We start from the raw sequence: 23,215 nt of genomic DNA, 5'->3' as shown, positions 1-23,215 counted from the left end.
AAAATTATTTAAGAATTCTATGTAAGGGAGAACTCATTATGCTTTTGGTACAGAAGCACATGCAGTTACTACCAGTCAAAGCAGCATCGTACTTAAAAATTAAAGTTACACATGTTATATTAATGGTGACTAAAGATGTAACATGGCCAGAGATTTAGACTTTGACCAGATTATCTGCAAAATAAACATCACAGAACTTTGTTGAGATTTCATACAAATATCGTCCATTGTTAGCGAATGATTTATCAGCCGAAAAAAGATTTGCTATCTTTCCTTCACTCTTTTCACAGATAATTTGGTCAAAGAATCTGCTGCAATACTTATGTCTGATATCATTATCGACCTAACCCGGGTCTGGTGTTTTTGTATGTTACTCATCAAGACTTATGCCACTGAAGATAAATTTGATATTATTTGTATTTTCTGAGTATTTATTTTTCAACTTCACCCTGATTCAAAGAATTGACACCTACAATGAAGTTAGAAACGTATTACATTGCCGTCAAAATGGTAATGTAACGGTTTTTCTTCCTCATGTAAACAATCCAAGTGAATTTGGCTATCTTAGGCTATCTGGCCCTCTCCTACATTGTGAGATATCATGAATTTAGCTCGACCCCTCTAATCTCACGTAAGATTGTTCACATTGCGTATTTTCAGTGTAAATGCATTTATCTAACTTCATACATACATACGTACATGACTTGTGCACATACACTAATCATTCATTTATTTAAAAATTTCTTAAATTATTTTTATTTAAGATTAGTTACGACTAATATTAAAGATTACTAAGATCGCAGTCTAGAAGACTCACATTCATCCACAAACTGCGTGTTTATTTCGTTTTTTTCGTTTAAATTCTATTATAATTCAACTTTTGCAATCAAATTCAATTACAATTCATCTAATCTTTCTAATTTTTTTATAAAATATATTAATTTTATTGTATTTGAATAGCTTAAGATACGTTGAAGCTGTGGTCATAGTATGTATACTTTCAAAAATTTATTAAAAGAAATGTTTTATTTATGCATTGAAAATGTAATGCTTTAATTACACTACATTAACTTAAGAATGTTAACGGAATTAAACCGCTAAATAGTTAAGTTAGTGGCTTACTCTCACTTCTAGTCTTGATACTTGCCAGGACCTCTCTTCCCAACATGAGATTGGGTGAGAATCGGCTTGACACCTCTCCACCCCCTGAACGCCTCACGTAATCTAAAGCCCGAATCACACGATCATTGTTTTCGTCATTTTCTCATAAGATCACTCGGAAATGATCATCGCGCGCAATTGTTTTCGCGATCACGCCAATGATGAGGATTCCCATCATTCATCACTCGTCTGGCCGCTTTTTCCGTCGCTGAAACCGTCACTAAAACCCCATATCAGCCAATCAGAACGCATGCCCGTATGGAGCGTTTTCAGGTCAACGTTTCACAATCGTGGGAACGACAAAGGTAATGACATAGAGCTGTGATATGGGAAATGATGCATAAAGCGACCCGTGTAATTCAGAAAAATGATCACTCCCGCGATCACATTTACGGTCCCGAATAGTGATCGCTCGATTGATCACTGAGAGGGATGAAACAAATGATGGTGCAATTCAGGCTTACGTTCTCGCCAGGGTCGACGGATTTTAAACCACGTCTGCTTCAAGAAGCGATTATTATTTAAGTATCCTGTCTATTTTACTACGTTTTCATGTAGTTCTAATGAAGCATACTGGGAGCCTCCCCATCCTTCAAGCATTTCCCTCTTCAATGCAGATGAAGGTCTACTCCTTTTCATTCCAACTAAAAATCCTTTTCTTTCCCTTCCTCTCCCTCGCTTACCTAACATTCTAAACAATAACACTGTTTTCAACATCCCCTCCCCACTAAGTAATCGCTCCATTCATACTTTCTGTCTCCTCCATATCTCATCTAAAAGCTGCCTCTCCTCACCTACCATGCCCAACACTTAGTCGTTCCTCTTCCTCTCTGACCTATTTATCTTCTCCATTCTTCTCCACACCCACGTCTTGAACGCTTCAAGTCTTCTCTCGTCCTCCATTCCTTAGTGTCAACGTTTCTGCGCCGTAAAGAGTTACAACTCCAGATCAAACTCTTAATTAACCATTTCTTTAAACTCTTACATAAAGAAAAGATAAATGAAGAGTTTGATCTGTAGTGTTGCTATTTACGGTGAGGAAAAGCTACAATCCAGATCAAACTATTCACTCACACGAGAAGCGATAGAAACCCAAAAACAAAAACACTATTTCAACAGGGGTGACGGTCAACTCTGCGGGGGTGACTCCAAATGAGCAATTCCTGGATGCTCATTTTTAACAGACTCTTGCATAACCTCTTTCCCCTCCTCATAACCTCATTCCTCCTACCGCATCCAATCCACCAACCTGAAGAGTATATATTTAAACCCATACCGGAAGCAGCCCAATCACATTTGAAAAAGCGACCACCTGGGGTCATGAAACGTCGGGAGATAACCTGCACTACGCGGTAAGACCCGGAAAAAGTTTATTTTATCAAAGTTTATATTGCTTACAAACACATTTATAACATCCGCCGCGTAAGCCGTGTCATAAAGTAATCATTTCTGCTTTTGGGGGAACCCATTAATTACGTGAGGCGTTTAGGGGGAGGAGGGAGTCATCCCGATTTTCACGTGTGGGACAGGGGGGGGTCCTGGCAAGTATTACGTATTTTTTTCCGCAAGAAACAATGTAAAATGTGATCATAGACTACGATCTTAGCAATCTTTAATACTAGTCTTAGTTAATCTTAAATAAAAACAATGAAAAATAATTGTTTTTTCCTTAATATATCTAACGCAATGAATCATTGATAGACGTATTTATCCTGAAAATACGCATTTGAACAATCTCACGTGAGACTAGAGTGAGGGGATCGAGCCTAATCTCACGATATCTAACTGACATAATCACCTCCTGTAAAAGGATCACTTTATGACACGGCTTCCGCGGCAAATGCTAGAAATGTGTACGTGTGTCACATTAGGACGACGTTCACAAAGCATATTTGCAATGAATTGGTTCTTTGGCATAATCAATTTAATAACATGCTCCATTACATATAAAAATAAGAGGAAAATAAGTGCAAAAAAAACTATAACTTATTTAAAAAATGCGGGTATATTTCAAATAATACATCCATTCTATAATATCTCTTGAGAAAAAATAGCCCAGCATTTGTTCCTATCTGGGCACAGAAATAAGTATCCATCAAGATTATTTCTGCGATTGAGAATTGTTTAGGTATTTATTATTCACTGCTAAATAGGGTGATAAAATACAAAGTGTTAAATATATTCAGATGTACTCAGGAACGTAGGATTTTATCGCTGAAAGATTACAGGAAATTACTCTATAGCTATTTCATGTTCCTGTGGAAAGCTCTCACGACGATGACATGAAGAGTAGGTGACGACCTTCCAATTTTCGCGACAAGGAGAGGAACAGGCACATGGATACCATGAACACCTGCGAATCGAAGAGAAAAAGGAAAGAAAACAAACTGTTTCAATTATTCTCATTTTCCACGTGATGTCTTCACGTTCAGACGAAAGACGTCCGATGTAGGCTTGCGAATCAGAAATGGACGGCAAAACCTAATCGCTGTATCCCAACTACACATTTTTCACTTGCCGCCTCGAATTGATGGACTTGGTACAACATAGTGAAATTACAAGATATATAACATTATTTACATTAGACATTTTAAAAATTTAGCAGGTAGCACCGAGTCCAAACCTGGGTCGGAATCATTCAAAGCAAGTGAATTTATGCAAAACTGAATTATAATCTTTACCATATTGCCTCGACGGAACGCTGCCAAAATTAAACGAATCAACTATGTAATCTCATTCAGAATCACTCGGAGATTTCTATTAATATTCTCATTCTCTCATTAGTGCTGGTGTTGGTGGCTTTTAAAAACTTCAAGTTTCCTTCATTTTCATAAGTGTTTTCTTTTCTTTACTATCCATACATTTTACCGTGCTTGTGGTACTTGAAAAATTATATCCACCAAATGTACATTCAACCATTACTTCAAAAAGGAATTTTGGGCAGCGCAAATCATATAATTAGATGGTTAAGGAAATTTTCTACATGACGCTGAATTGCAAAACAGACTATAAAAGGACATTATGGAGTATACACGGTGAATGATCATGCGAATGAAATCATTCGCACTGCCATCATTCACCGGATCATGCGAGCAAAAATAGAACAGGTTCTAATATCCATTCAATGATCATGCGCATGACGGTTCATTCGCGAATTTTTCCGTTGTACACTGTGAATTATTTCATTCGCATGGTCATTCATCGTGTGTAGCGGCCTTAATTAACAGCAATCCCCTCAGGATGGAATAGAATAATGCACCTTCAAAAGTATATCGATGACTTCGAAGAAGCCAAGTGGGTACAGTCTCTCCTCGATGTACCGCGCGAGGGCGTCAGCACAGCCAACATGCCTGACGACAGTGTTATCCGCACAGAACCAGGAATCTTCGGATGTATTCGCCGATTTGCTCCTTGTAGCTTGACCATTGGCACTTTTACAACAGGAAGAGGGCAGAATTCCTATTTTGTATGAGTAGTCTAGTGGACCAGCCACACCGCAACAGTCCATCTGTAAAAGTGAAAATTAGTCAAATTCTGGATTCTCGATTCCCAGAAATTTTACTAAATAGGCTCTTTAAAACTTAAAATTTAATTAAAAGTCAATGAAAAATCAAATGTCCACCCAATCGCTCGGGAGCCAGCACCAGTTGAAATTTTACCATTATTTACCGTCCCCGTAAAACCAATTAATATACACTCTACGGATATAGTTACGGTCCATATCGCAACTGGAAATCAGAGCAACTGTAATTTGAAAGCCGACGGAAGAAACGCTGCATCATTTGGAGCACGCAATTTTATCAACCCTGAAATTAAAAGGTTAACGAATTTTTGAAACCATGATTTTTAAAATGTTGGTCTTATTGGTTCGATAAACAAAGAGACAAGATTTTTCCCGCGTTTCGATCCTTGGCTTCCCTCTCGAGCTATTCCTGGCTAAAAATAGTAAGTTAATAACGTCACGAACTCAGTCCGAACACCGCTTCTCGGCAACTACTCATCCGCGCACGTCGACCTCGCTTTGTTTCATATTGTGTCCACGATTGTTTGCGATTCTTTCCCACAATGAAACATTCTCCCACAAATAGTCAATGAACCGGAACTTGAATGACGTCAGTAACTAACGAAAAACTTTCACGGTGTAACTCATTTCAGTGATAAAGCTGAATGTTAATCGGTATATTCTGTTACATTGCTCTCCATTAAGTGTATCCTTCAATTAAAAATATCTCTTGACGCTTTCATCATCGTCATTGAAGTGGTCACCAAGGTGACGTAAAGCTTTGTTAAAGGTGAATAAGCGTTTTCTCCGTCTATTCTATCCATTCAAACGACAATTTAAGTGACTTTTTCTCTATTTAAACCACTGATGGACACATAACTAAACACACTTGGCATAAACGTGTCTTTTTACCAATTATAACCCGCTTGAAGTATTCAAGCTCCAAAATACTCGATATAAAGAAGTCATATAAAATAAAACGGATGGCGGAGAAAGACTTTTCTTCCTCGCAATTTATCTGTTCTCCATCCACAGAGTTATTTTAACGGATTAAAATTTCAAACTGAAAAAACGACCCCATTGCAATGCGTTTACTGAACAGTGAACATTCACCTTTTTAGAGTTATATCGATGGTAGGAACCAGCAATATTCGGCTGATGTGAACGCTCCTTCGTAAACAATGGACAATTACCTGAAGTCTTCTCAGGATTTCCACCGGTTTAGTTGGTGATATACAACGAATTACTTCATTATGGACAATTAGCCTTCCGGAGTTCGCCGACAGTAACACTACTAGCAAAAATACGCAAAAGCCATTTTGTTGATCTACAGTGATGTATGCAACTAGTAGTGGAAGATGATTGCTGTGAACATAGTAGTTTTTCCTGTGTTGAGTTACAAAGCTCATGAAATTGACAAAACGGTAATTTTACGGTGCGCGGAGTCATTTATTGCTCTGGCGTTTCTACATTTTTACTTTGTCATAAAACAAAAAATAAATCAGAATTTAGAATAAAATTTTCTTTAAAATGACGCATAATTCATTATTATAGCATGCACTAAAGTCCATATATAAATTCGCAAAGTACAGCGGCACATCATTTTGGGGCCCACCAAGGTCTTTGCCCGCGGTGCGTGATAGTCCAGTTAATGTGACCTCCGAGGACTAAGTGTCGATACCAAATGCCGGTTCCCGATTCTACCAATTCTCGGAAATGGAATCGAGAATCGATCGCCTAAAGTCGATTCCAATTCAATCGATTCCAGTAAGATAAACATTTTGAAAATAGACTATACCCTTGGGGCATACAAGCATCTGAGCATTGTGCATTGTACATTATTAAGTCAACAACGTATGTCCGAAATAGTTGAAGTATTTATTTTTTTATTAAAGCTAAGGCTATACTATAATACTGATTCGTTATTTTTTTAAATATACTTACTTCTTGGGCCATTTAATTGTCTTTTTTTATTTTTCCCATTAAATTCTTATATTTAAATGACAGCAATGCTACTGAAAAATCAATATCCCACGTGGTAGTATGAATAAGAATCGATAAGACCCTTGCTAAGAAATTTTGGGAACGGTTTTCATTTCCTCCGTGCGATATGCTTTTGAGCTGCTCGTTCAAAATTATTCTTTTGGGAACAAAATTTCTGACTTCATATGGAATAAGAATGGAACTAAGGTTTTTTGATAGTACTTTTTACGTTTTTATATATCACTCAAAAAATAGAAACTTTTCGTATAATAAAACTACTAAGACAAAATTAGGTGTACCTAAATACACAAGCATACATTCAATACATCATATCCTACAAATCCCACCTATAAGAATTATTTTCCGACATATCGTCCGGAAGCCAGCACTAGTTGAAAGTTGGCCATTATTACCCATCCCCGTTAAACCTACTAATAAAAGGTTATGTCGTTAATCCTACACTTCAGAGCTCTACTTACGGACCGAATCATAATTAGCAATTAGAGGGACTTTAGTTTAAGGGTGAACGGAAGAAACGCTGCCTTAGCTTCATCAATCAATTGTATCATTGAAAGCAACTGTATAAATATAGCAAAGGATTTCAATAAATTTTTATGCTTCAAGTATTACTGCCATCGTTTAAATATTTTACTCAAATGTTTCCCGAGGCGAATGATGTCGCGGTGTAGGAGATGACTTTCAAAAAGAAAAAAATACAACCCCAGATACTTTCCATTGTAAGGTGCTTTTTCCAACGTGTTCTTGCGATTGTTGCAAGCTGCACTATCAGCGACAATTACAAACGAAGATGTAAATGGTAATTTTAGCCTTACCTTCTCTTGTAAATCGTTCCAAAAACTGCAGCTGCCAGTAGCATCCTTCGATGATGGGTCGAACTCCCATGGCTCCAGGGCGTCGAAAGATTTGCCGAGTATTTCCTCTATGGACGGGCGATATTGGGAGTTCGCTGAAAACATCCATGCCGTGGTGGCGAGTTCCACGAAAATCAGGATGCCAAGAAGTAGGACGAACTGTCATGAGTAAACCAAACGTGAAAAAGCGGAAATTAATTAATGTCTCAAAGCGGTAGTCTCTCGCCGATAAATCAACGAAATTCCATTATTATTTTTAACAATTCCGTTTTCTGACTAAAAAATTAATTTTTTCAAGCTCTATTGTCGGGAAATTGCAAAACAATTGAAATTCATTCCTGGGGTCATGATAAATCATGGCCATAGGAATTAATTTTAAGTGGATGAACGAAGTGGTGGAGATGGTGGATGAAGGGAGGCAGCTTTTAGATGAGATGCGAAGGAGAGAGAAGGTATGGATGGAGCGAGTACTTAGCGGGGAGGGTATGTTGAAAACAGTTGTTGAGGGTAGAATGCTGGGTAAACGAGGGGGAGGAAGGAAGAGAGTAGGATTTTTAGATAAAATGTAAGGGAGTAGGTCCTATTGAAGTCGTTGAAGAGGGAAGTACATGAAGGAAGGGGAGGCTGCCAGAATGTTTCTCAAGTACACCACGGAAGTCGACCTTTATCGGCAGAATACTTAATATAATAATGGTCATTATGGTGAACGCAATAAAAATGCTTATTATATATAGAAAATAAATATTGTCGAGACAAAAAATTATATAAACTTTTTTATGCCATGAGAATCGAGATAAAACTAAAAATGAGTCGTAACCTATCTTCATTGTTTTTCATTGTTTATTCATTGCTGCAACAGTAATCCAACTGCGTCAGTCTTAATTAAAAGGCTCTCGAAAAACAGATGAAATTAAGATAAAGAGCTGTACGATAACGCATTTTAAGTTTCCCAGCATGTAACCACTTAAACAGAGCTCGTCACCCCCCTGGTAGAAAATATTCGAGTCCTGACTTAGATATTTGTAAAATGTACAGCCAATATGTAAAAAAATGTGAGGAAAATAACCAATAATTTCCTTAGGAGTGGATATACATGCAATTATTTACTTTTGCATCAAGTGTAAATTTCCATGCACCTCGAAAATACATCCCAAAAATGCTATTCGCTGAAGCTAAAAACCAAGGATGCAGGAAAAGTTAAATTTTAACTTCGAAAACACTAAACCAGTCAGGAACTGTCTAGCAGAGGACCAGGTAAAATCAAAAGACCATTCCAAGAAAAGTTATGGATGCTCATTAGATTTGCAAAATGAAATCCCGCCTTCAAAACTTCGTTCCATCAGCTCATCATAAACGGAATATGTATGTACGTTTAGTAAATATGTAAGGTTTCAATGATTACTACGATGACAATGTCAAGATGCATGCATGGAATGAAACTACAGTTTCAAGAGGTGCACAGAAAGTACCATCGAGTATTTCAATGCATGTACCAACATCATCTCACAAAAAATCGTGACGATTATGTCTAGCAGAGGACCAAATAAAAGCAAAAGATAATCCCAAGGAATAAAATGGATGCTCATAATGTTAAACACGTATGAAAATGACTCAACCATCAAATAATATGAAACGATAGACCAAAAAAATTGGTGTCTCGTACTTCCTTTCCATCGAATGACCACGATTTTGGGTGGATACGAATTGAAAAAAAAATTACTTGTGCAGCTTGGAGCAATATTTTAAATTAGTAGAAAAGTGTAGAAAAGAAATATATTTTCGGTAAAACGAAAGTTGTTGCCGGATTTTATTCCAACGAAATCTTTAGAAGAGTCAACAAAAAAGAAGAGTAAAAAATACCGTGCGCGAATTTGTCTCCTAGCTGCAAATGAGATTCTAGAAAAAATGAACCTTATTAGATTTGTTATAAACTTGTTAAGTGATTCGTTTTGGATCTTTCACAAACAAGAAGAAAACAAAAATATACTAAAATATCAAATTATTTTCATTATACACCACCGCTAGACCAGAAACGAAAGAAAAAAAGATACTATGCGTTTACTACCGTTCAACCCTCGAATTTTTCAGGAGCCTTTTAAAAATCTTGAATCCTTGCAATGATAAAAATGGATTATTTTTTCAAATAATAAAAAATATTGATGAATTATTTCATTAAAATGTCTGCTTACAACAAAACTCATGGTTTATTATGTAAGTAATTTATAAAACATTTATTCAATTTGAAAATGGCCAAAGTCCATTCAAACTTAATAATATTTCCGTATGACATGCACGTAAAATTCCGCATTCATAATAAGTTTCCATCTATGAAGACTAATAAAATTTTGAATAAAAATGTCCCTTAATCCAAAAATTATTTTTGATTTTTTGAAATCCAATTCGTTAATAAATCTTTGAACCAGAAACGCATCACTTAGACCACTTTCATAATTATGTGCACATTTGGTTTTTTTGCCTATGCAGTAAAAATACATCGAAATGTTGGTAAGGTTTCTACATAACCTAACCCTCAAGTAAAAATATGTATTCCACCGACGTCCAGAACTTGGACTTTTAATATCATCTCTTATCATTAATACCATTTCTTATCACTTCCATCTAACATCAATCGATTTCATAAAGCAATAAAATCAACACTTTTTTCCAGAAATATATGCTAAAAGTATTTGCATCGACTAGTTCAGTTTCGATGGAACATTGCTAAGCCCACCACAGGGAAATAATACAAAATAAAAATGATTTATATAAAAATCGTTTTTATCGTGAACTAAAAAGAGTAGAATACAATAGTAAACAAAGGATAGTTTTCTAGAATAATAATAAAAATAGAATCAACTTTCCAGTGAACTTTGATTTAGACACTTTTTTTCGTACTTGGCTCCACTCTCATTCTCATTCCTTTAAAATATCACCGCGCCGCCATCGGATTTTGGTGGCCATTTAAAAGCTAATCACCATATCTACGTTTAAATATTGAATAAAAATCGAGATACACTCCCAATCATGATAAAAGTGTCAGGATATTGCATTGTCAACTGGTGCCGAGTTTTCGCGAAAACTTCAGCTTCATAGCCAGTCGGGAAGTGGGCTAAAATTGAGTTGCAAGATTTGACAAGATGACAAACAAAGGAGTGAGTTAAAAAAAAAAACGTTTTAAAATTATACACACCGCCCACAGTATTCGGAATTTCTTCCACAGCACGTACATGCCAAAAGCCACGGCCGGTAGAGAGAGAGCGCTGGAGCAAACCATGACGGCCGGAGGGGCCAAGATCTTGCCCGACAGCTGAGCGCTCTGGAGTCTCTCGCAGCCACTTCCATTGTCACTGCTTTCTCCGGCCTGAGTATTTCCAGACACGAAGACTATATTCGACTGAATTTCACCGAGAAACACCGAGGTTGTGATGAGCACAGCGATGCTGTACGCCTGAAATCACGAAAAATCACGCTGAGGGAACTTTCATAAAAAAAGAATAAAAACATTCAAAATATCGGGGACAAATATACCACAAACAAAACGACATTCAGCAGCCCTGAGGATGAGCCCCGATCCGGAGCTCGAAATGTTGCCTAATGTGTATGATTTAACCTGGTGGAAACCCCTAGAAGAGTTTAGCCACATCATTCGCCGGGAAAGCATCAAGTCACATTTCACAAATTCATCACAGTACACACATCACGTTGCAGAATGGTTTTGTGAGGTCACAGAGACGGTTCGAGAAAATTCATATCCATAAAAGTGCCCAATAATGAAAACAAAAAAAACTGAGAAAGTGAGTGAAAGGTTAGGGATATATTTCTTGTTAACACTTTGCGTGTCATGGGCGTAACATTACGCCATCCGATTTTTGAAAATTCGTAGTTTACCATTTTTTAACAAAGTGCTACTGACATATGAATACTCTACATAAACAAAAGAAAAAGAATCAAAATTATTTCTTTAAAATGATACCAAACACCTGCTCCATGCATCAAAGGTTGGTTTTTAAGAAATAACAAAAAACTAATAAAAATGCCCACCACTGGGGTAGAGCTACAGTACTGTTTTTTGCAACCTCAGGTAACTTCGCTTTCAGGGGTTGCAGCTACCTTTACCCCCTATTGGCTGTGCCCATGTTTGTATGTAAGGTATTTTTAAGCTATATTATAAAAAAATAATAATAAAGGTAGATGGGAGCGAGGTGGTCTAGTGGATAGAGCGCTTGGCTACTGATCATGGAGTCCAAAGGTTTGAAGCCCGGATGAAGCCTTCGGCCACCCTCCCTAAACTTAACTCCTCAAAGTGCGAGGTATCCCAAGGAAAGGAACTAGTCCCCTTCACTACGAAATTTACACGCCTGTAGCCGAGTCTGAGCTGAGCTATGCCATATCCCAGGGGTTTCCAAACTTTTCAATACAAGGGCCATATTATATATTTCCCATATTTATACAGGCCGAATGAATAAAAAATTAAAAAAAAAAAAACAAATCAGTGCGACATTTCATTTCATCAACAATTAGAGTTTAAACATGGAAAAATAAAAAAAATATCTATGATCTTAGGTTTTCCCGGCGTATCAGGTGCAGAAAAGTTTCTCCAGTTTTCCTCCGGTTAATGTTCTCAATGTTTCCGTATTATAAAAAATAAGTCATTGGAAAAAATCAGGGTAAACTAGATTCCTGCCTTTAGTTTTATTCGACCAAATTAGTGTGAACGGTACTGTCGTTTTTATTTCAAAATATCATTAAAAATCACGTTCCAGATTAGATTAATCAATGGTCAGAATAGATTTCAAATGATTATCAGACAAATATGCTCGATAGTTAGATTTCACATATCTCTGAATATTTCCCCAGCTTTAAATAATTCAGCGATGCAAACCGTGCGATAACTATTTTTTTCAAGGCCAACACACAGGTTTTTGTTTGGCGGATCGGATGAAATTATGTGTCGGGCTGGATGTAGCCCGCGGGCCATAGTTTAGGGACCCCTGCAATAATCTATCAAAACCAGCCTTCGGGTTGAATAACTTTGAATGTGAGTGAAAGGTAGTGGATACTTATCTATTTAAAAATGACCTGTTTACGCAAAGCAAGCCTATTTTTCTGCAACCTCAAGAATTACTTCATCCTTGACTAACCTTAGGAATGGTAGCCAGGCTCGGTGGAGACAGTTTGGAAGCTTCCTCCAACCTTTACTGAGGGTTCGAGTTTACCCTCAGCCATTCTTTGCCAAATTCGAGGGTGTTCGTGATCTTCTCGAGGTTTTAGTTAACGGCAAAACAGCCGTTTTTTTGGAGCTCTGAGGTACAAGACTTATCGGGATAATCCGGAATATAAAATAAATACAAATTAAAGCGAAGTCCAGGCGTTGAAAGCCTCGCGATAGATAAATGGGGGATTTACATTATTTTTCACGATATTTCACCGTTCACTGAGAGTTTAAAATTAAAATTTCCAACCCAACTTAAATGTCCGTAACTGCCACAGAAATTGAAAACACTTTGGTGGAGGAATGGACGAAAACGATTTGCGGAGTTGGTTGTGAGGTCAATTTATGCGTTGCTTCAGCCGGGACAGGCCTTAAAATAGTTTGGCGCCATAAAAGTGTTTAATGATATGACGTCACGAGCCACGTAATATATTTCTATATTATATTATGTTTTGAACAATTACATAAAGTGCTCAACATTATTATCATTTCTCCCTTTAAGAGCACCTTTGGTGAATACCAGACAGAGTAATTTGTTTTATGTTCCTTATCTACTGAATAATTACTCTTTTTACATGCCAATGAGAGATGCAAATGAAATCTCAAGGGACATCGACTTTTTTGCTTCCCCTTCAAGCACCATCAAAATATGCGTGAGAAGCAATGTTTCTTGACTGTTATGCCTTTTTTATGTAATGTAATATTTATATCCTTATTTAAAATTGGTCTTATTACCTTTGTTACTATCGCCATGATATTTTTATTTTGAAGTTTTTCCTTTATACCTTCGCTGTGTCTTTTCTTTTTACTTTGAGTACTTGTAATCAATGTACGAAGATATAAAGGGTTTTCTATTAACCCGTAAAATAAATATATATTATTATAAGTATGTGTATTTCTATAATTGTGGTATTTTATTATTTTAATTACTAACATAATTGAATCAATGGCTGCAAATGATCACAGTAACAGTAATACTAAAAGGCACTTCGTACTTTCCACACTGGTTTAATTAGGCAACCGGTTTCGACGTATTCTACGTCATTATCACGCACAACTACATCTCCATAGAATACAGAGCTCTTTTTATGCCACACGAGGAGTAGGGAAAGTAGGTAATGTAGGTACGGAGGGAGGGTATGGTTGGTGATAGGGAGGGTGAGGGTTGGTGATTGGAGCGGTGAATGTCAAGTGCCTATTGGGATCCCGGTGTGGAACTGGAAGGCATTGAGGGAGGGGGAAGGTAAATGCTGAGGAAGAGTGACAAGTGCGTCGGATGTGATTATTTCCCCGATATAAGGGATATATAGCTTTTAAAACTCCCGGCTGTATGAGAGCATTACGAGGGCAAAATTTTGGAAGACAAGTAGTTCCTGAACTGGCCGCTTTCAGACGCCAATGAGCTTTGTGATAATTTTTTCCGCCACTGTATAATGTCATCAAGCAATTTCTAAACGCATGCTTTTGAGTATGATTTTTATTTCAAAATTTTCCAGGAAGTCCATTTCTTTACCCTTGCCACAAGTATTTAAAATACACGGTTCAAAATTTGCCTCGTATTATATTCCAAAAAAAATTTAAGCAACGTAGACGTAAAATACGTCGAAACCGGTTACCGAGTGTAGGTAGTATATGTAGTATAACTAGTATAAGTAGTATAAAGTGCCTGTTACTATTACTATGCATAACTTCCACAAAGTGAATTCACGTATAATCAACTACGACACCGTAGCATCAATATTTGAAAAATGTCCTCATAGTTTACGAAATGAGGTAAATGTTTTCAAATGAAATTCCTCCTTTGGATAAAAATCACAACATGTTAGTAAATGAATGTTCCTTCGTTCTCAAACAAGATATAATTTAACAAAAAATACAAAAATATCGCTCTCTTAAAAAATGCAGAAAAAAAGAAAATAACAAAGGTTAATAATTCTCACTACTAAAAAAAGGAATGGCATACTATTAATAGAGGAATTTGTGCACGAAACTGATGCTGAATATATTGTCAGCAAATTCATTAAAAATAAAATATGCATTTTTAAAATCAAAATCATCAAAACCTAACTCAATAACAGAAGAAAAATAGAGCCATTGCCGTTGAGTTTCCAACGAAATTAATGCGAGAAAATGTAACACTAACTTACTGTCATTCGCGAGACAATCTCTCACAGGGATATAATTTTCATACCAATACATATACCAAATATTTAGAACCAAGAATCCTTGATACAGCAACTAAGAACAAAGAAAAATACTGTCGTATACATTAGTGATTAGGATTTCAATATTTGTAATGAGACAATATTTAACGCTATATTTCTGTTATTAACGAGTCACTCCAAGTAGGGGTGCCGCTTCCTTTCTGAGCCTTCGATCAGCAATAAAGCCCGCTACCCACCAGACTACCACACACGAGGAGTTCCTGGTAAAATAAGGCGTATTACTGAATTGTGACTAGTAGGTACTCTTCCGAAACGTATAAGTTGAACTCGGGAAGCTATATACTGCATCACACCCTCAGAATGGAAGAGTGCAAATACTACGAGAGGCAAAAACAACTTAGGTAGTATATTCACCGACGTAAGAGTTTCATTTCATTGGTGATGACAAAAACATCGCAATAGATAATGCATAAAACGAATTTCCAGGAATATGCCCAAAAAAACTATAAATAATAATAATATTGGCTTAATGAAAGGGTTTTATGACTACAAGGACGTGCATTAAACTGCAACGAAAATAATATGTATTTGAATTGGAAACCAGACTTGCCTGACACATAAACAAAGTACAGAAATTTCTCACAGCACTGTCAAAGTGATAATGAAATGCATGCAGAGTAAAAAAATCAGTGAGCTAATGAGCTACCAAATAGCTGCTTCATATAATTTAGGTAGGCACAGGTATATACGTATGTTTCCTTTACCAATTAGTAAACATGCTTTACTAGTGGGTTTTGGGAAAGGATAGCGGCAATGAAGGGCATACGAACAAAGCATTAATGTATACTTATATGTACCCAAGAAAAGGGGTAGGAAATCAAAAGCATATTAAGCTACAACAAATATCGTCATCTAAGGATTTCCATGGATCCGGGTGGATGATTCCGAAGGCAAACTGCAATATCATTCTCTGGGAAACTCTTAAGGGAATTGGAATGGCACGTCACAGATATACTCTCTCCGGCATTCACACATTGACCAAAACACTTCATTTATTTTTAAGCAACACTGGAGCTGTAGGGAAAGGAAACCAGGTCAGGAGAAGGACAACTCAAACAAACACAATAATTCCGAGGTCAAACTTACCAAAACAGAGCACAGCAAAAGGTTGACGCAGGCATTTCGACACTTTCCACTCAAAGACATTCCAAAACGAACAGCTGACGTCTCTTCAAGCGGAAACGTATGGCGGGCAGATATCTAATCTTCGCAGCAACGATTAAAAAACTTGACGCGTGAAGGCAAGCCGCGACGGGGGAGAAGCAAACTATCTTAGCTTTCCCGTCAGCTCACGTTAACCGATTCCCTGTGAGTTGGCCGCAGTGCCCATTCTTCCTATTCTCCCTCTTACAGCCACTATGCCTGACAATGCCTTCCTTTGTCCCATTTGAAAGCAGCGGTGGCTTCGTGGAATCTGTCAAACCTGCTTAGTGAACGGCGCACAGCGGGTTGAAATCGAAAAAATTGGTAAAAACATTAAAAATTGTTTTCTTTTTTTAGTACTTAAGCTGAAACTTTGCACTGTTGTTCCCAATAAATTAGTGTATTTTTAACACTTACCGGTTTTCATTTATTACTACCATTACAAAATAAATGGTCTCAAAATTGAACAAATTTCGCAAATTGTACGTGCTGAATGTTTTTCGACATTCTGTATATTAAAAGTAATGGTACACCTTTTGTAGCGATGCAAAGCAATCAAAACCTCACAATAATATTAAGGGACCATTATTGTTAATTCTTGACTCTCACGGTTAAGCAATAGAATTTGTGACCGATACGATACAAAATGGCGGACCTTTTTCTCGTCCAATTTTTGTGGAATTAACCAAAACGGTCAACGAGTTACCCTTATACTGCTACTCCTATGCTATATTTACCCCCCATAAATATCAAAACCTGTAGAATGCGATCCGAATAAATTATCTGCGACCGCCTGCAACACCAAAACGGAAATCGACCTTTCGACCGTACGGGACAGTCCGGAGTAACTCCTGGAAAAGTTTACCCGGTACGTTGCGGTTTAACCGGGACAGTCCCGTTTTCAGAACCCTTGTCCCGGCCCTTGTAACACAGTCTGTTGGCCCAACGTTGTTTTTTGGTAGGCATCGTTGGGAAAGCGTTGGGGACATTTTGGTTGGGGATCCTATACTATCATAACGATGGGCTAACAAAGTTTTTCCAACGGGAAATTCTATATTTCAGCAGTTTGATAGTTAATTTTCAACCTTAACTGTTACGTGCTTGGTGTTGTCTTTGGCTATTATTTATGCTATTAACGGTGTTAACTGTTGATATATGTATTAGTGATTCCTGTTCCTCTCTCCTATTGAGAAAGATGGTCCGCGTCCCATAGAAAATTAGAAGAACTAAATGATAAGTAACTTTTGGTTCATTAGCTTCCCATTTATACACAGTTACAGCCTTTAAATTATGCCCTCTCATTGTCAGATAAACGGCTACACTATATCATAAAATTAAAATACTATTCCACACTTCATTTTAAATGGTACGACCCGGGTTTCTGCATATCATGCTATCATCAGGTACCATAAAATGCAGAAACCCGGGTCGGACTATTTAAAATAAAGTGGGGAATAGAACAAAGTTATTTTATTATATGATGAAGCAGTTCCACAAAGTAACGCCAGAGACCGTGGCTATACTATAAACACTATGAAGAGAAATCATATAATATTAAATTGTTTATAATAATATCCGCATTAATTTTGAACTTTCTGCGCCACCGCTGTTTTACCTCAGCGCTATGGGGCCTATTACGTAACTTTGACTCGGAGCTAGAGCTATCTGTAACTCCACCCGGATTTGTTTTGATTTGTAGCTCCAACCCTATTACGCACCGGCAGGAGTTACGAGAAGTCTCCGAAAGAATGCGGAGCTAAGGTGGCTATGAAAAATTCGGAAAGCAAATCTCTAGAAATTAGTCAACCAATAGGAGCTTACTAAAAAAAATCGGTGAATCATGCGTCCAAAACAGGTTTTTTCGGAGACGGAAGTCCAAATGGTATTGAGTGCAATTTGCTTTTTTCGCTGCGAAGCAGAAAAAAGTATGGACAAAAGGTATCCTGTGTATCAAACTGTGGCTGATTTTCTTTTTGATGCAAGCATTTTGATGAAAGCTCAACCCAACCTGACCTTAAGTTTACCTGAAGGGTGCAACAACGATACTTTCATCGTGCGAGTCCGTCATTTAAAGGAAGCGCGCCCTCTGCTGAGTCTGTGGCAACCACGCGCCTCTTTTCGCCTCCTCCTCCCACGACGGAGCTGCCGGCACGCGCATAGAAAAATCTAGATAAATAATAAGTGATATTGACGTTATTATTGATATTTAATATACATTTCATATGTGCTTGCATTACTGACATTCTACGGAAGAAAACAGTACCAATCAATTTTCAATTGACTCACTGGTTTCGAAGTTAGCAGAGGTTTGCGTTGTTTACAACAACTCCGTTAATTTTTGTGGTATAAACAATTTGTTTTCGGCAAACTGCTAGTAATAGATGTGGCTTCTATGTATCAAAATTGCAAGTTATAGGAACGAAAACTAAGGGAATGCCAAGCGCTCAAAGTTGGGCAACTTGATTTTACGCGCAAAAAACGGGTACTTTTTTGAGAAAAAATTAAGTACAGGAAATACTATTTAGCAGAAGAATTTTTAAAGTACATGATATAACGTAGAACTAAATTCTCTTTCGTATGATAATTATTGCATTGAAATCGATTGTTTCGTTTAGACACTAGAGCTCCTCAAACTCGAGTATCTTGCTTTTTTTTTATATTTAGTAGGTATCCGATAGTCAATTTTTTATGAGCAGGCGGGTTAATCGTGAAATTCGGAATGGAGTCCCAAACTTGTATTCCGTAAGTTAACGTAAAATAATTAATACCAACTGAATTCTTGAAATGTTTATACTTTAAAGCTTATTCATATACAGTTATATGTCATACATTGTATACAGTTTATCGTCAAATTCAAACCTATTCTCTGCCCATGTTGCTATTATGGCAATGAATACGATTTTAGATCCCGGCAAAGGTCGGAGAAAATGAGCAAGAAGCAGTGCGTGGTGCTCTCTAATTTCATGAGTGAGCACAGGAGCTTTGCTCTTGGTATATTCCAAGGAATCAACGGGAAAGCCACAATTGACAAAATGTGGGGTGAAGTTGCAAACCTCCTTAATACGCACGGACCTCCAAAAACAGTGGAGCAGTGGAAAAGGGTGAGAGCGAGTATGATTGCCGGGATAAAATTTTGATTACAAATATTTTAGACCCTATGGTAAATGTAGAAATTAATAATTTTGATTAACCCAGGCTTGGAAAGATCTGAGGGTGAAGACTAGGGCAAAGAATGCCAAACTTCGCAAGGAACGCAGGGCGACCGGAAATGTGGAGGTATTTTCATGTCTATGGACTCACTTTTCCATTCAATTCATAACTATAACTCTGACTCATTCAATTCTAGGGCAGTACTCCCTGTCTCACGGATGTGGAGCAATCAATTTTAAGCATTATCGGAGATGAAACGTGAACTCCATTAGTCGACACCATCGATTCTGGCTCAGTGGTGAGGAAATTGTAATTAGTGTAGGTAGGCAGAGCATGAAGTGAAGAGGACATAACAAAATTTTTGTTTTATTTTTACTAAGGAAAATTGTCTACAGCAGGATGAGAAGGGGTTATCTATGCCTTTGGAGGTAATTTAATAAATCTCAGAGACAATTTATCGGGATTGAAATACAATTGTAAGAACCGATGATAGAAGAAGTTGAAAATTTTGTTATCCTTCATTTATAAAAGGTAGTGTGTGGGGAAGATGAGTGGCATCAACTTCCGAGTACCAGTGCCCAATTCGGTATGTGAAATTTAGAATTATGATTGCAGGAGATCATGCTGTAGTTGACCATAAGCTGCTTTGTGGTTGGTTGATTTTTTTAAACTAAACTAAGGAAAAATTTTCTTTCAGCTGAGAGAGCCCCAACAAAATGTAAGTATTAAAAAGGAGATACATTAATCTTTTATTAAACATGTGTAATAACACTATATTATTTTTTTCATGATACCCGAACTCAACGAAGCTGTTCCAGTGAATATACATTTCCATATTGATGCTTCTTATTTTTTGTTGCGTTTCATTCATACTTGCAATAAGTTTATAGATTTAGCAACTCGTGATAAGCTTTTTAATCATTAATTCTTCATACTTGTCATATTTTGACCAATTTCTAATAGTTGAACTTGCTGTTTTAGCCCCTATTGTGCCTAAAAAAAAAAGAATTTAGAGGACAGAATGCAAGAGATGCATTTTGAGTTTGTGGCCTCAGAAACAAGTCACAATGACATATTAAAGGTAAAATGATTTACTTTACAGCATTAATGTAATCATCATAACATTAGTTCAGAGAATATAATGTGAAATTAATTTCTAGGGTAAATGTGAAAACCTATCCCTCCTTGAAAAGCCTGGATGACGACAGAAAGGAGAGGAAGGAGTTTAGAGAGGGAATGCTCTCTGTCAGGAAGGCTCAATTAGAAAGCCAATTAAGAACAGAAGATATCATGAGAGAGATACTAAGCTGCCATCAAAGGATAGCTAGCAGTCAGGAGCAACGAAATGATTCGTTCTCTTTCGTGGCTATGACAAGAGAGGTAGGTGGAGCATAACTCCTGAAAGAAATTTGTGTTATTTAATTTAGTTTGTCATGAAATTACTTTCCACAGAAGAGAAGGAAGCCTCGGTAGCTCAACTGGTTAGAGCTCCTGGCATGACATCAGGAAGCTCTGGGTTTGAGTCCTGGTTGAGGTGGATTTTTTCTCTGCGGAAAGTTCTATTATGATGCATTCTCAGCGAGTGATTCCGCTAAGGTATTTGCGACTAATTTGCAATCCTTAAATACCGGCGAATACTTTTTGGTACCTTGTTTAAGCATTCCTATCCTTATCAGGAGCAACATTAATGCTGGCATTAATTTTATTTGACATTGCATAATGGTAGTCAAAGTGAATTTTTAAATTTAAAATCCCTAAGGAAGGGAACTCAAGAAAAGGATTTTTTATTTATTATAACAAATTATTTGCACATATTCTTTGTGTAGTGTTTTCTTTTTTAATTTAAAATGCCTAAGGAAGGGAATCTCAAGAAAAGGATTTTTTATTTATTATAACAAATTATTTTCACATATTCTTTGTATATTATTTTCATGTGGTTTATTTAATAAAATTTTAATATCAGTTAGTGAGTCTTGGTTGCTTAATCTTCAAATTATCTAGTTTTAATTCTTAGTCATGGTTTAATGCAGCATGTGCTACATATTTAAGTCTGCAACTAATACTGATTGCAGCATTCCTGAAAAACAAATTTGCAAGACGGTTCTTGCCTTTACTCCTTCATCATCGCTGTATGAAACGGGTAGATTCCAGAAAACATGTTAAAAGGAATAATTGATAAGTTCCTGTACCAGTATTTTGACAGATGATCATTTATACCGAAAAGGTGTAATGTTTGAACTAGCTAAGAGAACTCAAAATTCCTACTTCTATCATTTCTTCATCCAATTGCTTCACTTCTTCAGTACAGGCCTCTGTTGATAATACCAGATTTTAACTATATTCTTCAAGATTGCTTTAATTCTGACATTATTCTCTTAATTTTTTTTATAACACACATCCATGAACAATTAGCCATAGCAAATACTGAAAGCATGAGCATGCAATTCTTTAACTGAAGCTTTAAATGACAATACACTGAACAGACAGTTTCTAGCAAACGGGAAATGTTCAGGACCAGGCTCAGGTTATTGTATTTACATGTGCAAACTAATCAGAAGGTATATTCATTTTAGAATAAGAGGTAGGGAAGACTTAACACAAAAAATACCAGAGAATAAATCAACTGTTTTTTTATTTTTCATAAATATAGTAATGGTTATCATGGTTGTTAATTAAAATACTGAAAAATAATACTACAAACATTTAAAATCCTTGCGGTGCTATCACATATCTGGAAGAAATATGGTTACATTTTAATGTAGGATGATTACATTTTAGCATAAAGAAAAATTAGCTTCAATGATGATCCTAAGAAAAGTCATTTGCAAGAGTACAGGCTATTTACATGCAAAGACTAATAAAAATACCATACCATCTGGGTGTTTAGGGAATGAAATCCCTTATGATTTCTGTAACCATTCACTCTTACTTTTGGGGAAACTATAGCTATGTGAGAGCAGTCAATGGCTCCAATTACTCCAGGGAACCCAATCAATCGCTGAAAACTATGCAAAGCAAATTGAAAAATAACTTAAATTATTATTTCTTTACCACAACATATATTAAGGAAATTCAGCTACTACCTGTTCGCCGAAATAACTTTCTCCTCGTTACATCTAGGGAAATTGATCCAATACCCTAGCAGATGACTACAAACGGCTCCAGTGACTCTCTTAATGCAAATACTTACACTAGGTTGGCTTACAGAAAGGAAAAAATCCTGCCCAACTCCTCTCTGATATCCTCCCTCAGCCAAAAATCTCAATGTGACCAGTATCTAAAGAATAGAGAAAGTCTCTAAGTCTGAAGAAAGTCTGCACATTCGCAAATGAAACAAACATGCAGACAGAGGGAAGATATTTGAACACACACCGGCCCATATATTTTATATGAACAACGAAAATAAAAAAAGTCCATTATCATATGAAACGTTGAATTTCTTTCTCTTCCGTTAGCATGGAAGATTCAACATTACACACGTATATAGTGATATGTATAATGAGAAATCTTTAATAATTGACCTATTAGTGAAGGTGGGTGGCAGTAAGCAGGCAGTAAAACAATTAACAAAAAATGCAATTTATTGTTACAAAAAAAATATCAGGCAAACCACAAACCCTGCCAAAAGTCGACCACGGCACACGGAAGAAAGGAGAAGGGGTGAAGGGAAAAATCTGGGAAGTGGGAAAAAAAGGCTCCCAAGCTTACGTGGTTTGGCGGTGTCTGGCGACGAGGCAGCCCCGGAGCGGCGTTGAGGTGAGAGGGCACAACATGCCACAACGAGCGAATCCCAAGAAAAAAGCCTGGATCTCCTTGCTCTCCCAAATATATAGGGAGCCCGCAATTAGATTCCGTCCTTCACACGACGGAATGGGAGTCGACCGGCTAGGGCTAGTCCGAAGACTCAGCCTACGCCCCGCAGTGAGGTCTTACTTCCACTACTGCTTACAATGGATCGGAGCCTCAG

At 37.0% G+C, this 23,215-nt stretch overlaps 1 protein-coding gene across 1 annotated transcript; it reads right to left on the bottom strand.

Moving 5' to 3' along the window:
* Positions 1–3,147: 3,147 nt before the first annotated feature.
* On the bottom strand, positions 3,148–16,165 carry LOC124162787. The gene is made up of 5 exons (XM_046539423.1): positions 16,042–16,165; positions 10,709–10,966; positions 7,480–7,677; positions 4,421–4,669; positions 3,148–3,514 (listed from the first exon to the last, which is right to left on the bottom strand). Exons 1-5 carry the CDS (start codon positions 16,099–16,101, stop codon positions 3,431–3,433), a joined length of 849 nt encoding a protein of 282 aa, XP_046395379.1. The 5' UTR covers positions 16,102–16,165; the 3' UTR covers positions 3,148–3,430.
* Positions 16,166–23,215: the final 7,050 nt, after the last annotated feature.

Source organism: Ischnura elegans, chromosome 7 (genome assembly GCF_921293095.1).
Source record: "Ischnura elegans chromosome 7, ioIscEleg1.1, whole genome shotgun sequence".
Lineage (NCBI taxonomy): Eukaryota > Metazoa > Arthropoda > Insecta > Odonata > Coenagrionidae > Ischnura > Ischnura elegans.
This window is presented reverse-complemented; position numbering and strand designations above follow the sequence as displayed.

Excerpts from the sequence above, each read along its gene's own strand:
- LOC124162787 (XM_046539423.1), bottom strand. The coding sequence starts at position 16,101 with ATGTCTTTGAGTGGAAAGTGTCGAAATGCCTGCGTCAACCTTTTGCTG. Across the intron at positions 10,967-16,041 it reads TTTTGCTGTGCTCTGTTTTG|GCGTACAGCATCGCTGTGCT; the intron begins GTAAGTTTGACC and ends TCGTGATTTCAG. Across the intron at positions 7,678-10,708 it reads AATTCCGAATACTGTGGGCG|TTCGTCCTACTTCTTGGCAT; the intron begins GTGTGTATAATT and ends TACTCATGACAG.